Source organism: Hyla sarda, chromosome 5, assembly GCF_029499605.1.
Source record: "Hyla sarda isolate aHylSar1 chromosome 5, aHylSar1.hap1, whole genome shotgun sequence".
NCBI classification, from domain to species: Eukaryota; Metazoa; Chordata; class Amphibia; order Anura; family Hylidae; genus Hyla; species Hyla sarda.
The window spans coordinates 321,741,054-321,758,839 of NC_079193.1; the positions used below are offsets into that span (position 1 = coordinate 321,741,054).

At 41.9% G+C, this 17,786-nt stretch overlaps 1 protein-coding gene across 8 annotated transcripts in view; it reads right to left on the reverse strand.

The window, feature by feature from the left end:
* CNGB3 (cyclic nucleotide gated channel subunit beta 3) overlaps positions 1-17,786 on the reverse strand; it is a 385,692-nt gene that overhangs the window by 75,333 nt on the left and 292,573 nt on the right. For all 8 annotated transcript variants that reach the window (XM_056522291.1, XM_056522294.1, XM_056522292.1 and 5 more), the window contains 3 exons: positions 17,176-17,273; positions 15,091-15,174; positions 3,272-3,390 (listed from right to left, as the gene is read on the reverse strand). In XM_056522291.1, coding sequence (XP_056378266.1) covers positions 3,272-3,390; positions 15,091-15,174; positions 17,176-17,273 — 301 coding nt within the window. The remainder of the gene's footprint in view (positions 1-3,271; positions 3,391-15,090; positions 15,175-17,175; positions 17,274-17,786) is intronic.

Sequence of the window (17,786 nt, forward strand, 5' to 3'; positions counted from 1 at the left end):
CAAGTAATAGTCTCCTATGGGGGCTAAAAAAATGTGTAAAAATTGTAAAAAAAATAAGTGAATACATGTGATATATAAATGTGATTTAACCTCTTACTTATTAAAACTTTGAATCACCACACATAAAAAAAATGTAAACGAAAATAAAAATAAAAATATGTGGTATCGTCGTGTCCGAACTATAAAAATATAATGTTAATTAAACCACACAGTTACAGCTACAAAATAGCCAAACCTGATTTTCGTGTTTTCATTCATTTTCCCAGTTACCTGCTCATCAGCGAGCCCCTTCCCTGCTGGGTCCTGGGTATTTAACTTGCAACAGTTCAGACTGCTTTTACCCTTGTGTAGTCACTGATCTCTATGTGCATTTATATCGTTCCTAATTATGATTCCGTGTATACCCTGACCTGGCTGACATCCACTCTGGTTCCTGATCCTGGTTTTGACTATGCTGCTTTTTCAGTATCCTAACTTTAGCTATTCCTGAGTCCCTGGATTCCTAAGTCCCTGGATTCTGCTATTATTTGTTAGTGTTGTATTTTTTTATTATTGTAATAAAGCTGTCATTTCTACTGTACAATCATCTCCATCTGGTTTTGTGGTTGTTAAAATACTGGCAAATATGGACCAAAATACAAAACAAACTCAGCCTATAGGAAATGTTCACATTGGTTGGATTTGTCGAAAATAATGCAACAGCAAATCTGAATAAAAAAAAAAGAAAATCTAAACCTAATCATGCTGGCTTGGTTCGAGTTTTGTAGTAATTTTCTGGTACAAAAAAAATAGAAAAAAATGGTCCCCTGCCATGTTTGTAACATGTGGGACAATATGTAATCATAGGAAGCTTACACATGCTGGTTTTGTGGAAGGAAAATTGCTACAAAATGAGCAAATGTAAACAACTTAAGAGTGTACTCCGGTAGAAAGCAAATGTTTTCAAATCTATTAATTATTCATAGGGTTTCAACCTATTTAATCTAGGTTTTAAGAGATACTCCAGTGGAAAAAAATGTTTTCAAATCAGCTGGTGCCAAAAAGTTATGCAGATTTGAAAATTACTTATATTTAAAAAATCTTAAATGGATACTGTCAAAAACTTTTTATATATTGGACATCTTGGCAAAACATTAACCTTTCTAATATAATTTTATTTCCTTTTTTATAGAAATCATGGCTTATAAAATCAAAGTACAGAAAGTGAAGGTGGGCTAGCACTCCTCTGTCCTCTCTCCTGCCCTATCAGACAGCACAGAAGAGTGCCACCAGAGGACAGTAGAGAGCACAGAGGAGTGCTATCAGACAGGAGAGAGCACAGAGGAGTACTATCAGACAGGAGAGAGCACAGAGGAGTACTATCAGACAGGAGAGAGGACAGAAGAGTACTATCAGACAGGAGAGAGAACAGAGGAGTACTATCAGACAGGAGAGAGCACAGAAGAGTGCCATCAGACAGGAGACAGAGGGGTACTATCAGACAGGAGAGAGCACAGAGGAGTGCTTTCAGACAGGAGAGAGCACAAAAGAGTGCCATCAGACAGTAGAGAGCACAGAGGAGTACTATCAGACAGGAGAGAGCACAGAGGAGTGCTATCAGACAGGAGTTATCACAGAAAAGTACTATCAGACAGGAGAGAGCAGAAAGGAGTGCTATCAGACAGGAGAGAGCACAGAGGAGTGCTATAAGACAGGAGAGAGCACAGAGGAGTACTATCAGACAGGAGAGATTACAGAGGAATACTATCAGACAGGAGAGAGCAAAGAGGAGTACTATCAGACAGGAGAGAGCACAGAAGAGTGCCATCAGACAGGAGAGAGCACAGAGGAGTACTATCAGACAGGATAGAGCACAGAGGAGTACTATCAGACAGGAGAGAGCACAGAGGAGTGCTATCAGACAGGAGAGAGCACAGAGAAGTGCTATCAGACCGGGGAGAGAACAGAGGAGTACTATTAGACAGGAGAGAGAACAGAGGAGTACTATCAGACAGGAGAGAGCACAGAGGAATGCTATCTGACAGGAGAGAGCACAGAGAAATGCTATCAGACCGGGGAGAGAACAGAGGAGTCCTAGTAGACAGGAGAGAGAACAGAGGAGTACTATCAGAAAGGAGAGAGCACAGAGAAGTCCTATCAGACAGGAGAGACCACAGAGGAGTACTATCAGACAGGAGAGAGTACAGAGGAATACAATCAGACAGGAGAGAACACAGATGAGTACTATTAGACAGGAGAGAGCACAGAGGAGTCTTATCAGACAGGAGTGAGCACAGAAGTCCTATCAGACTGGGGAGAGTACAGAGGAGTACTATCAGACTGTAGAGATTACAGAGGAGTCCTATCAGGCAGGAGTGAGCACAGAGGAGTCCCATCAGACAGGAGAGAGCACAGAGGAGTCCTATTAGACAGGAGAGAGCACATAGGAGTCCTATCAGACAGGAGAGACCACAGATGAGTACTATCAGACAGGAGAGAGCACAGAGGAATACAATCAGACAGGAGAAAACACAGAGGAGTACTATTAGACAGGAGAGAGCACAGAGGAGTCCTATCAGACAGGAGAGAGCACAGAGGAGTCCTATCAGACAGGAGTCAGCACAGAGGAGTACTATCAGACTGTAGAGATTACAGAGGACTTCTATCAGACAGGAGTGAGCACAGAGGAGTCCCATCAGACAGGAGAGAGCACAGAGGCGTGCTATTAGACAAGAGAGAGCACAGAGGAGTGCTAGCCCACCCTCACTTACTGGACTTTGTCCATGCCTGTGCTTTAGCTTGGACAAAATGATTTTATAAGCCATGATTTCTATAAAAAGGAACTCACTTTTTCTTAAGAAGTATATTAGAAAGGTTAATGTTTTGCCAAGATATAAAACATGTAAAAAGTTTTGTATCTGACAGTGCTCATTTAAGCCTTCCAATTCTGGCCAGAGATTCTGAGTGCAGTCAGCTAGGAACCACATAGACATTGCTGTCCCCATAGATAGCAATGTCCGTGGAGCAGATTCCTCCAGAAGAATGAACAAGTTCATTCTTCTGGTGATGGAATTTCAGTGGCGGAATGTCTGTCTGTAGTGTTTACTGTACAACCGAATTCTAATGCCGGCAATGGGATTCTGCTGCACTGGAATTTCCAACCAGAAATTACATACTGTGAACTCGGCCTAAGAATAAACATAAGGGCTGCATAGTGACACATCAGTCTGAATTGATGTAACATTTTAAAGGTGTACATTTCCAAGGACTAGTAAGGTAACATGAAGTAAACCTGATTTCTCCAAACACAGCTCCAGCCTTCAGTGTAACCAGAACCTTCTTATCATCTGGCCCACCGAGAACCTGTACAGCTCCCTGCTTGATGATGTACATCTCTCTTCCAATCTCCCCCTGTATTCGGAAAAAAGTAAATGTCATTATTCTTCTTTGTAAATTGCAGCATAAACTATATAGGTTATAAACACCAGAAAACACAGCATTTAAGACTAAAAGGGTAATCTGGTTTACAAATAAATGTTGTTCTTTATATTGTTAAAAAAGTTATACAATCTTCCAAAGCAATAAAGATAAAACGTGGCACTCACTGATTGTTACTTCAGTCTTCACATAAAGTGGGGCAAACGGTGGTGATTTCATGCGGGGTGCAGAATAGTGAGGCGATATTTTGCCTTCATTTACTGCACCCCTGCACCAAATCACCACCTTTTCCCCCATTTATGTTTAGACTCAAGTAATGAGAATTGGTGAGTGTCATGCTCTATCTTTACTACTTGTGATGTTTATGGCCTGAGTCTGTGCATGTCGCACTGCCGAAATTACACAGCAGGTCTAAGGGCGTTCACTTAGAGTAGTGGTCATAGGAGAGAAATAAGAGCAGCTGTGTCCGGTTCACATCTAAATAGAACTGTGTTACACAAACTCAGATGATGGTGCGGCAGCAGGATATCTTTTTACAACTTCATAGCTAGAGACTTGCCCCAGACTGAAATGAGCAGGATACAGATTTACCATAAGTCCTATATACTTGCATGGGACTTCTGACAAATCCATATCCTTATCACTTCCCTCTGGGTCATGTCTCCACCGGACCATCATCTGAGATATACTTTAAAGGGGTACTCCGGTGAAAACCTTTTTTCTTTTAAATCAACTGGTGGCAGAAAGTTAAACATATTTGTAAATTACTTCTATTAAAAAATCTTAATCCTTCCTGTACTTATTAGCTGCTGAATACTACAGAGGAAAATCTTTTCCTTTTGGAATGCTCTCTGATGACATCACGAACACAGTTCTCTCTGCTGACATTATTATAATAATAATAATGCTTTATTTATTGTTGTCCTTAGCAGGATTTGAACCCAAGGCCTTTAGCACTGCAAAGCAGCAGTGCTAACCACTGAGCCACCATGCTGCCCTTAGCACACATCTGCTATACATGGTTGCTAACATGGACAGAGATGTCAGCAGAGAGCACTATGCTCGTGATGTCATCAGTGTTCCAAAAAGAAAAGAATTTTCTCTGTAGCATTCAGCAGCTAATAAGTACTGGAAGGATTAAGATTTTTTAATAGAAGTAATTTACAAATATGTTGAACTTTCTGCCACCAGTTGATTTAAAAGAAAAAAGGTTTTCACCGGAGTACCCCTTTAAAGATAAACAAAGAAAAAAAAGTCCTACATTCACTGCACATATTGTACAGTTTAACTGATTATCTCGGCCAGGTAAAGTATCAGGGAGATGGTGGACAACAGGCGGCCCTCAGAACATCTCCGAGCTCCCCGCGTTTTCTGCCATCTCCCTGATCCTCTCCCCGGCCGAGATGATCGGTTAATTAAACTGTATTATGTTTGCAGTGAGTGCAGGACTCTCTTTTTCTTTGTTTATTTTAGCAATTTTAGATCTGTCTTCAGTCTGTGCACCACCGCTATTTAAATGGAATATGGTCTCTCTTGGATTGCCGCTTCCACTACACGAGTGACTTTCTTTTTCCACTTATACAGAAGTTAGAGTGGTGCTACTCCCCACCTCATTTTTGTGAATAACTCTTTAAGGCTACGTTTGCATGTACAGAATCTGCTGCATATTTTCTGCTGCTAATTCTGCTAACCATTGACTTCAATAGGTGGCAAAATAAGCTGCAGAAAATATGCAGCAAAATATGCAGCAGATCCTGTACGTGTGAACATATCCTTAGTTAATATAAATGTGATGGACACACAGGTGCATGGTTTGTTACCATTTCAGTATGTGTATCTGGATCTGAGCGCCTGTATGTACATCAGGAAGAAGTGATAAATGTTTTGTAAATGAAGCATCTGTTTGTATCTGCAGTCTATACGAACATTCTTGATTTTTCTGATCCAGCAGCAGTTACAGAAAGGGCTCGACCATTAACAATAAAGAATCGTTGGTCAGTGCTTCTGTAACAATTCTTTGAGGGTAAGGTCAAACAGCAAATCCCCATAGCAAACCTATCCTGTTCTGGACAGTTCCTGAGACAGACAGAGGTATCAGCAGAGAGCACTGTAGTCAGACAGAAAAGAACAACTCAACTTCAGCAGCTCATAATTATTGGAAGGATTAAGATTTTTTAATAGAAGTCATTTAGAAATCTGTTTAACTTTTTGGAGTTAGTTGATATGAAAAAAAAAAAATTTCACCGGAGTACCACTTTAAAGCCATTGAATTTAAGGGAATGGAAAATCTTTTCCTTTTGAAGGAGAGCTACTTTTCATAATAATTTTTTTGCATGTCTTGTAAGACTCCATATAGCAGTTTGATGGTCTCCTCAGGGAGACACACTCAGCAACAAAGTTTATAATGCAATAAAAAACTAATGTACCAAGGCCCCATGTACTGTAACTTCTGACCTTCAGAATCACTTCCTCTTGTGGACTTAAAGGGGTAATCTACCCCTAGATATCTTATCCCCTATCCAAAGGAGACTGCTCCCCAGACACCTGAACTTTGCTCCGTGCTGGAGGCTTGTGATGTCAAGGACACAGCCAGCTTGTGATGTAATGGCCATGCCCCCTCAATGCAAGTCTATGGGAGGGGGCGTGATGGCAGTCACGCTCCCTCCCATAGACGTGCATTGAGGGGGCGTAGCCGTGACATCAGGAGAGCGCATGGCCATAACGTCACGAGCCTCTGGCACTGCACCCGACACTCTAAACGTATGCCGGGTGCAGCAGGGGGATTGTGGGGGTCCCCGCGATCAGACATCTAATCCCCTATCCTTTGGAGTACCCCTTTAAATCTGGTACTGTCGTGGATAACTATTCCCTATATCCTGGAGGATGTCCATTCTATGAAATTAGGCCTGCTAGATTACTAAGCGTATGGGGAATTGCATGACAAATAATGCTTACATGAAAAAAGACAACCGTACAAATACTGTAGAAAAAAACTGGAAAGAATGATGATTTAACAAGAGAACTATGTGAAAGACAAGTAATCTGTTAGGTCGCGAATGTCATTGCTTCTTCTGTGTGAGACCTCTAGATGTCAGATAATCATTTCATACTCTTTCATTTCTCAAATAATGATCGAATTGCAGCCTTGGCCTTGAGTTGGTAAATTGTGTTTACCTATTGTTAGATAATATATACTGTTAGAATTCCAGAGTGGTTTTCCCCTGGATGGTTAAATCATAGCTGCTGTGCCTCTAAAATGATTATATCTTGTGTCTTAAATGAAGACATTTGCAGTTGGTATTCACAATGTTTTGAAGGTTACATCTTTCATTTATTATATACACTTTACAAAGCTGTCAAAGCAGAAAACAGATGTCCACATAAAAGCTTTCATTATACTGTGTTTCCTGGATTTTTCACAGAAGTCGTTTTTAATATCTCGCGTAGAACGTATCTGTCCATTTCAAGCAGCGCAAGCAGCTGTCCTGGGAGCCGAGCGGATATTTGTAAGAATGCCCTCAATCAATTGTGTAGCAACAAGTGTCCTCCTATAGCAATGACTGCTGGTGCTGCTGGTGCCAATGTCCCATCAGATTTTCTACCAGCAGAAACAAATCAGCAGAGCCGTGCTACCATAACCAAGGACAACTTGGAAACTGACAGTCTCCGTCTTTACAATGAACTACAACATGGCTTGGTTGATAGGCCACTCCCTATTTGCGTTTAGGAAGAGACCCGTCAATGAAGTCAGGATGAGGAGAAGCCATTTTGCACATCTTTAAAAAGAGTCCACAGCTCTTTTAAAAACAATGCAATAGATTTAATAAAAGTTTATCTTACTTAGAGATACAGTAGTGTTAGACAGTCTATGAATGCACCAGATTTAGTGAAGTGCACTGTTTGATACATTGGTGCTAAGTGACTCCTGGAGTAACCCTCAGTATTGATCCTGTTCTGTACATATATCTTGTCCTTCAACTTGCACTTGCGTATATATTTTTTGTTTTATCTTTAGTGAAAGTACCACCCTCTAATGTCACAGAAATGGCTTTTCTTAAGGGGGGAGTTTGCAATGTCCCGATATCTTTGAACTGCTGTAGTCTAAGGTTGTCATGTGGCTCAGGGATCTCTCTTTTTCCAATTATCTTACTCTTTATCTGGGTATAGTACCGTATATACTCGAGTATAAGCCGACCTGAATATAAGCCGAGTCCCCTAATTTCACCCCAAAAACCCAGGAATAGTTATTGACTTGACTATAAGCCTAGGATGGGAAATATATCACCCCCCATGTCATCATCCCCCCCCTGTCATCATCCAGAGCCTGTCATTAACACCCCCGTTATCATCACCCTGTCATCATCCCCCCCTGCCCCTTCATCATCCCCCCTTCATCATCACCGCCTGTCATCATCCCCCCTTCATCATTACTGCCTGTCATCATCCCACACCCCCCCTTCATCATCACCGCCTGTCATCATCCCCCTGTCATCATCCCACCCCCCCTTCATCATCACCGCCTGTCATCATCCCCCTGTCCCCCGGGCATGCTGGGAGTTGTAGTTTTGAAACATCTGGAGGTCCGCAGGTTGAAGACCACTGCGGCCTTCGTCATCATCCAGACCCCCCCCCTTTAGTTTTCTACTCACCTCCCCTCGGTGGGAAGGAAGGGTGAGCTGGTTCGGGCCATCTATGCTGCAGGGACCGTCCGGTGGGGAGGGTTAGTCGTTTGGGCTGTCCATCTTCACCGGGGGGGTCCTCTTCTCCGCTCCGGTCCAGTCCCCGGACTAGTGACGTTGCCTTGACGACGATGCGCAGGGACGTTCATGCGCGTCCCTGTGCGTCGTCGTCAAGGCAACGTCACTAGTCCGGGGCCGGGCCCGGAGCGGAGAAGAGGGCCGGGCCCGGATCGGTGAAGATGGACAGCCCGGAACGACTTACCCTCCCCACCGGACGGTCCCTGCAGCATAGATGGCCCGGACCAGCTCACCCTTCCTTCCTACCCGGGTAGGTGAGTAGAAAACTAAAGGGAGGGGAGGGGGGGGGGGGTCTGGATGATGATGAAGGTCGCAGTGGTCTTCAATCTGCGGACCTCCAGATGTTTCAAAACTACAACTCCCAGCATGCCTGGACAGCCGGTGGCTGTCCGTGCATGCTGGGAGTTGTAGTTTTGAAACATCTGGAGGTCCGCAGGTTGAAGACCACTGAAAAGGAATTGACAGGCGGAATTCACTCGAGTATAAGCCGAGGGGGGGTGTTTTCAGCACGAAAAATCGTGCTGAAAAACTCGATAGTGGGCTTGAGCTATTTGTATAAACTGTGGATCTGAAATGTGTGTCTCTTGTGCATAAAGCACATCATAATTAAATTTTTTAGCCTCAGTCCACATGTGAGCTCTTTTATGGGGGCTATTGAGACCCTTAACATTTATTGATGCTAGTGTTAATACATTATAGACCAAAAGACAAGTTATACATGACTTACCGTATAAACTCGAGTATAAGCCGAGGGGGGTGTTTTCAGCACGAAAAATCGTGCTGAAAAACTCGGCTTATACTCGAGTTTATACGGTAAGTCATGTATAACTTGTCTTTTGGTCTATAATGTATTAACACTAGCATCAATAAATGTTAAGGGTCTCAATAGCCCCCATAAAAGAGCTCACATGTGGACTGAGGCTAAAAAATTTAATTATGATGTGCTTTATGCACAAGAGACACACATTTCAGATCCACAGTTTATACAAATAGCTCAAGCCCACTATCATAAAAAAACTAGGGAGGTAATGATAGAATATGAAATACAATTGCATTTCAGTCGATTTTACAGATAGTTGACCCAGATGGTCGCTATATTATTCTGGTAGGGTCCTTTAATGAGACCATATATACTATGGTGTGTGTTTATGCTCCAAATAAAGGCCAAGAGTTTTTTTTTAAAGAAATTAATTAACCCCTTAAGGACTCAGCGTTTTTGCATTTTAATTTTTTCCTCATCACCTTCAGAAAATCATGGCGCTTTCAATTTTACACATAAAATTCCATATGATGGCTTATTTTTTGTGCCACCAATTCTACTTTGCAGTGACATTAGTCATTTTACCAAAAATTCTACGGTGAAATGGAAAAAAAATTCATTGTACGACAAAATTTAAGAAAAAATTTAATTTTGTAACTTTTGGGGGCTTCCGTTTCTATGCAGTGCATTTTTCGGTATAAATGACACCTTATCTTTATTCTGTAGGTCCATACGGTACCGTGCGGTTTAATTAACAATATATTTTTATAGATCGGACACTTACGCACGTTTTTTATTTACACAGTTTTATTTTTTTATGGGAAAAGGGGGGTGATTCAAACTTTTATTAGGGAAGGGGTTAAATGACCTTTATTAACTTTTTTTTTCCACTTTTTTTTTTGCAGTGTTATAGCTCCCATAGGGGGCTATAACACTGCACACACTGATCTTTTACCCTGATCCCTGCAAAGCCATAGCTTTGCATGGATCAGCGTAATAGGGGGTTGATTGCTCAAGCCTGTAGCTCAGGCTTGGAGCAATCAAACACCGATCGGACGCGACGGAGCAAGGTAAGGGACCTCCGCTCGCGTCCTAGCTGATCGCGACATCGCGATTTTATCGCGATAGTCCCAATCAGCCTGACTCAGTCGGGATCATGTTAGTAAATCAGGGCCATTGGGGGGTATTTATCAATTTTGCCTGTTGACAGTTTCTTTTTACCTTTTTTTTTCACTTTGGTTTTTGTGGACATGAACCAAATTTATCATTTGGTGCAAGTTGTTAGTAATTTTGGCTCAAATGTTGATATCAGCTGTTCACAGCGCCTTTTACACAGAACTTACCCCCACAGAGGACGCGTATTTTACCCTGTATAGCAGCCATTTCGGAGTCCCTCCTGCAGTATATCAGCAAGTGACAGGAGTTATTTTCTTTTGTGGGGTTTATAGCCACCATGTGAAATGGATTTTATTTTCAACTTGGGTAGTTTTTTTTTTGTTTTGTTACTTTAGTGCAGTGGTCTTCAACCTGCAGACCTACAGATGTTGCAAAACTACAATTCCCAGCATGCCCGGACAGCTGTTTGCTGTCCGGGCATGATGGGAGTTGTAGTTTTGCAACATCTGGAGGTCCGCAGGTTAGAGACCACTGCTTTACTGCTTACCTTTCCTGAACCTGTGTGGCCATGTCCAATGCTGGCTCAACGGAGGGTGAAGGTTCCTCAGAGACAACTATGTCGCAGGATAGTATTGAGCAGCCCTGGAGGCTTAGCTGCTTTCAGAAAAAAATGTTTTAATGTATTTTGACACCTTTACATTTTCTGACATTGCTACGTGTGTTTTCCATGTGCAAAATTTATTGGCGCCCCAAAAACGGGATTTGTGCCAAAATTGCGCCAAAGATCGATTGGCGCAAATAATGAATTACTGACTAAAGTTAAAATCACACACAGGACTGTGTGATTTTGAGAACGTTGTAAAAATGACAGTGGAGAAGATGCATGAAACCTTGGCGCAAAAAGACACTGCACCAAAGTATTGCGCCAAAGTTATGTGAAAAAAACACATAAATCCTTTGATAAATACCCCCCATTGTGTATAAGTGGGTCCATCAGTGAAGAGATTGTAAAACAATATATAATGCAAAGAAAAATAAAGCACTGACATGATCCTTAGTCCTTGTCCCTTGAGTTGGGCAAAACACAAAAACCTACCTACACATAATATATCAATAATTAAATAATCAGAAACAAATATCAGCATTGCACATGCTTGCTTAGTAGAGGCAATCAAATATCTTGCTGTCTGACAGACACATTAAGGGCAGGGTAACACAGGGTGCATCTGCAGCGTATTTCATGCTGCGGATGTGCCAACACTTTGGATGCACCCTGTGTGACCCTGCCCTTAAAGGGAAATTGCAGCTACATCTCCCTTCTTTCTGATGGATTCTGGCAGAAGATTGAACATGCTCAATATTCTGTCGATATCGACTTCCAATATGGATAACATGTAAACTGAGCATCACAAAACCCGTTGAAATCAATAGGTGTCTGATGCACGTTAGTATCCGCACAGGTTCTCTGTATTGTGAACAGGGCTAATACACGGTACTATTCCCCTATCATATTTGTATGTACACAATTTGTATTATCATATAAAGAATTATGACTTAAAGAAGATGTCCAGTGGTAAGAAATGTATGATCGCGGGGGGTCTGACTGCTGCCCCCCCTCCACGCCAATCTCCTGTACAGGGCCCTGACTTGGCCCTGGCTCTGCTTCACTAGAGTGAGTTTCGTACCCAGCACATCAGCTGGTGAATACATGCCCCTCCATTCATCTCTATGGGAGAGGTGGAGACACATGAATGCTGTGTCTCCGTCTTTCCCATAGAGATGAATGGAAGGGGCACGTTTTGCTCTGTGCAAAACATCACTTCCTTGAGCAGAGCCGGAGCCGGGCATGATATCGTGGGGGTCCCAGCCGTCGGACCCCCCACGAGCAGACATTAATTTCTTACCCCTGGACATCTTCTTTAAAGAATTATGACATGAAGTCCACAGCTCACTGGCATTCCAAATTGAAGCAATAAGATGATAGCTGCAGGTAACTAGCGAATGTTTGGCTTATTTTACTATGTTTTAGAAGTTTATCATCTTATAGCTGTAAAAGAAAAAAATGTCCACAGGAGATTCCTAGCACCCGAGTGGTTTTCCAGAACGAGTACAGGTTCTGGATTGCAGCAGACAAAAAGCTTAACAGAGGAAATGAATATTTAATGAAGTAGCATAAAACATCAGCTCTGCCCCAGCCTGTGAGCGTGCTGAATATTTTACTAAAATCAACATTTTAAAATCATTTAGATGTACAAAACAGAGATGAAATGGGCGAGATCACCCATTACGACAGCACTGATGCCAGTGTGATGTGCAATGAATGCACTGTGAGTGTCACAAGCTGCTCTACGCAACGCATTTACTTCCCAACCCATGGTATTGAGTTTTACAAAGTTTTATTAGCAACTTTAATGTGCACATTCCGTTTAATGGCATTCTTTAGTGCTATGTAAATAAAGTTTAATTATGCAGCTTAACCCCTTAATGACCAGGCCTGTAAAGGCTTTAACCACCAGCAATTTTTTTCTTTTTTTGTCTCTCTGTGTTTCAGCAACCATAACTTTTATTCATTGATGCGGCTCTATGAGGCATTGTTTAATGTGCCAGAAGGTGTATTTGTGTGTGTGTGCGTGTGCGTGTGTGTGTGTGGGGGGGGGGGGGTTACATATATATTACTGTGTGATTTATTGTACTTACTGGACATACATTTTAACAACTGTGAGACAGTGACTAGATGGTTGTCGGGAATCGTTATGTTTTCCCAAGGTACCTGTTGTATGTGGATACCAGTTTAGCAACTAGGAACTGTTATTGAGGCTGGATTTTGAAGGGATTGCAGCCAGGTTGCTAGTTGGGCCTATTATACCCTTCCTGGGTCACTCTAGATTTCAAGAGTAGCCAGGATCAGCACAAGTTCTGAAGACAGCTCATCACTGGGCTTTAGAACTAATGATAAGAACTGGAATCAGGAAGTTTGCAGCCTCAAAAAGGAGTCTTTGTGGTCTGTGTAACACATTTGTTGTCTTCTTTGTTGGGTGGCTGGTAGTAAGCCACCTGCACAGATAGGGAAGAGTTCTGTATAAGCGCCTGAGTGTGAAGGCTGTATTTGCGTTGTCACTGAAAAATAAAGACTGGAGAAGCCATGTTTAAACATAACTTCTGTGTCCCTGTCCGCTATTCGCCCTCTATTTTAGTTACCACTGGTAAAAAATAATCATAGTTATTCACTTGTAGTCAAAACGTTAATACAGACTGTGGCATTGAGGCAGGTTTGAGGGCAATGAAGGAGTGTTTTACCGGTCCTTTATCCTAGCAGAGATGCTCATCAGGTGTCTAATTAATGAGGCCAGCAGAAGTGTGGGAAGTCTGCATATAAGGAAAGGAAACATAATAGTCTGGGCTCTCCCCAGGAGACAACAAGGTGGCTGTAAAGGGGGAGACAGGGGTCCTTGCGAGGAGCACACAGCCAGGCGCTGTGAGGGACCCCCAACAGGGAAGTGGACAGACAAAGGGTCTTAGTACACACAGCAAGAGTGCCAACGCTGTGTGTGAACAGTGAGTAAAGGGTGCAGGAAACTTGTGTTTTAAGCTGGTGGAGCCTAGATTACCAGTAGATAGAGAGGGAAGTGACTAATGTGTAGTTAGTTGCTGGACGGCCTAGGATTTTGTTTTGTTCCTGTGTTATATTTTTGTTTATCCTGCAACCTGTCTAATAAAGCTGGCGAGGAGCCAGACTTGCATAAAGAACTGCTGTTTGCCTACTGATTGAACGATGCCAGAGCTAACCCCAGAGGGAAATCCCTACAAGACATTATGACAGTTGTTAATAAAACTTTAATAGCACTTACATGTAGAAAACTAAATCTCAAATTTTTGGACCCCATTGGGTAGTTGTTGGTAAAATTATATTTTTATATCTATGTTCTCTGTATATACTTATATACTAGCTGAGTACCCGGCATTGTCCGGTTTCCTTCCTAATCCTTGTTGGGGAGGAAAATAAACAAAGGAGGAAGCTTTTGACTTCATATCCCGTCCTCATTTATTGTTGTCATATCCCGACCTCCTATCCAGTCATCATATCCCGACCTCCTATCCCGACCTCCTATCCCGTCCTCCTATCCCGTCCTCCTATTCCGTCCTCCTATCCCGTCCTCCTTTCCCGTCCTCCTTTCCCGTCCTCCTATCCATTCCTCCTATCCCGTCCTCCTATCCCTTCCTCCTATCCCTTCCTCCTATGTCGACCTCCTATCCCGACCCTTAATATGTGTACCAGTTATTGAAATATTTCCAGCCGTACAGAAGTTATGTGGGAACATACATTTCCCATTGATTTGCATGGGACTTTAAACAAAAACCCCGACCCTCACAAATGGGGGTAGTTAAGGGTTAAATTAACTATCCTATATTTTAAGTGGACATATAAGTAACATGTGACCAAGTATTATCGAAATATATCTAGCCGTTTGGAAGTTATGCAGTAACATATATTTCCCATTGACTTGTATGGGACTTTAAACATAAACCCCGCCCCTGGCAAATGGGCATGAGTAAGGGTTAAATCACCTATCCTATGTTTGTTGTTGACATATAAGTAACATGTGGCCAAGTTTCATGTTAATATCTTTAGCCGTTTGGCCGTGATGCTGGAACATACACACATACACACACACACACACACGTTGAGTTTTATATATATAGATATATATTGTCTAAGTTTAGATAGTGTTGGCTGGTTTTATCTAGTTTCAATTAACCATTGTCTTGTCCTGGCCAGTGCCCAGATGGTTATCCACCATTATCCACCGGGTTTTCCTTAGCCAATAAGCTTACACTTAGAGTGTTGCCATATAAACGGGCTGTAATCTATTTTGGGGTATGATTTTCTTCTGCGGAGCTGTTTCTCTGCTTGTAAGAGAATATCCACCTGTATCGATACATGTACATTAAATCTGTCTGATAATCAAGACGGCTGATCACAGGGAGAAATAGATCCTAACATTAGTTCTTAATAAGAAAATACATGGACAATTAGTTTACCTTTTTGCAAACAAAATCTCCTGGTAAATAGACAATGGACTTCAGTTTCAAGAGCAAGTCTTGAATCATCTGGTTATCGCAACCCTGGTTAAAAAAAGCAAACAATAAGTATATTTCTTGACACAAACATGTTGGGACTTTGATTTGCAGCTTCATCCTTTATCCTGGATACAAGATATCTAGGAATTATTAGTAAGCTCTGACCGTGGTCACATGATCAAGAGGAAAACACTGATCCTGGGGCATATGACAGTGAAGGGACGGTGAGTATATACACTAGTGCTCTCTGCTGAAACCTCTGTCGGTGTCAGGGACTGTCCAGAGCAGCATTGGTTTGCTATGGGTATTTTCTTCTGCTCTGGACAGTTCCTGATACGACATCAGGTGTCAGCAGAGAGCACTGTGGACAAGACAAAAAAGAAATTCAAAAAGAAAAGAATTTCCTTTGTAGCATACAGCTGCTAAAAAGTCCTGGAAGGATAAAAAGTTCTTAATAGAAGTAATTTACAAATCTGTTTAACTTTCTGGCACCAGTTGATTAAAAAAAATGTTTCCACCGGAGTACCCCTTTAAGGCACTGTTTGTTTCACCTTACTGCTCATTTGATGGTACTTCAGTACTCCCACTTAAGTCGTGCCTACAATTTAGAGGTTCAGAGTACGGTGGTGCATGTTTCCTCTTATGGGGGCTTACACCTAGCTATTGCTCCTTCTACGTGCAGGACTTTGCTATTCTATCAATATATCTTAGGAGTGACAGGCAGCATATTAATGCTGTACTTGTTTATTCATATATTTATTAGTTGTAATTTCCTGATGCTCTGTTCACTATTGCTTTTCTGTAAATACCACTATACGGTCTGAACTGTAAAAATTACTTGTAAGAAAAAAAAAGAAATGCTATAAAAAAATGAAAAAAAATTCGGCACTGCAAGTCAGTTTCTACAAGGAAAACTTCTGCCTGATAGATAGTATCCCAAATATAATAAGGCCTGATAGCTCAATTTGTGCCCAAGACAAAAAAGTGCCCACAAATATTAGTGCCTAATTGGCTCCCCATGCAGTATAATGCCTAGGTCGTGCTTCACACAGTAAAAGTTTTCCCTTCAGACTCTATGAGGGAAATTTATCAAAACCTGTGCAAAGCAAAAGTTGCCCAGTTGCCCATAGCAACCAATCAGATCACTTCTTTCACTTTGCAGAGACCTTGTTAAAAATGAAAGCAGCGATCTGATTGGTTGCTATGGGCAACTCAGCAACTTTTCCTCTGGACAGGTTTCGATAAATCTCCCCCTATATGCTTATAGTGCCCTAGTAGTGCCATTTGCATAGTGATGGCTTTTCTGCAATGCTGTATGCCAGTCTCTTCTATTCCCAGAAGCCTCTCTTCTCTAGCTCTACTGTACAACCTGATGGTCTACCTCCATGCAGCAGGATGCATGTCTCCCTGGTTTTAGAATGTTTGGTCTCATTTAGTGGTTTGTCCTGCAGTACCTCTGTCTTGTTGATGGTTGGTGCCCTCCAGGCTTTTAAGGTAGTCTAATAAAGTGTGTGGGTGGGGGTGGGGAGCTCACAAGGGAATGAGGAGCCCTATGGCTCTACATGCTCCAGTCCTAACCTGAAGTGGTTTTCTTGGTCCAGTGTTCTGCTGATACCCCAACCCTCCAGGGGGGTTGCTGTCACCTGCAGACATCTCTTTTCACTCATTTCTCTTTTTTTCTTTCTTTCTTTCTTTGACAACTAGTTCCTCAGTTCTCTTCTGACAACCGGCAGTGCTTCTTTTCTGTGCCTCTTTACTTCCCCCTAGGGGGCTCCTAGGGGGCTGAGGTTCCTCCTTTCAGCAGATTTCCTTTCTGGCCATGCACTTTCCTCCTAATGTCAGCCAGCTGGGATTTCTCTTTCTCCCCAGCCAGACCAGTTTTACTTGCCTGCTCATTACGCTTAATTGTCTACCTTTAGAGGGTGGTGAAAATGGCACCACCATTGGCCCAGTCCAACAGCACAAATTGTCCTATGGTTAAAGTTGCCTTAAATAATGTATAAAGTAAAATGTAGAATGAACCTGAATGGAAAATGAGGGACTTACTTTAAATAACTCCACATTGTTGACGATAGCTAAATTTACATCCATTGCAATAGCCAGTTGCATTTTTGTTGGCATTTCCTCCAGGAGTTCAGATTCATCTGTACAGATATAAATAAAGATATGAAAAAATAAATAAATAAACAAACAAACAGCCTTAGTAAGAATTGATAGTCCTTTTAAGCCTTTTCGGAGGCAATTTTTGGCAATGGCATTCATCCCTCTCTTTTCTTTCCTAGAACCATAACTTACTTTTTTTCCAGACAAATTAGGGCTCGTTTTTTGCAGGAAAATTTACTATTTAACAAAAAACAAAAATAAATACACTCATTAACAATAAAGTAATGCAAATAATGCACTCAGAAAAGTGAGATTGCTGCAAACCCAGTAAGTAGTTATGTCTTAAGCACATATGTAAATTATTATGGGTATGGTCTGATTACACACTGGGTCTTGCCACAAGAGGGCGTAGACTCCTGAGTAGTGTACCTCCTGAGGGTAAATCATCAATAAATTCTGCCGGTATATCCCCTTTAACTCTACAATGACAGAACTAACCAAGGCCATCATAAAGCAAAAGGTACATGTGTGATCCAAGCCTTACCTTGCCAATT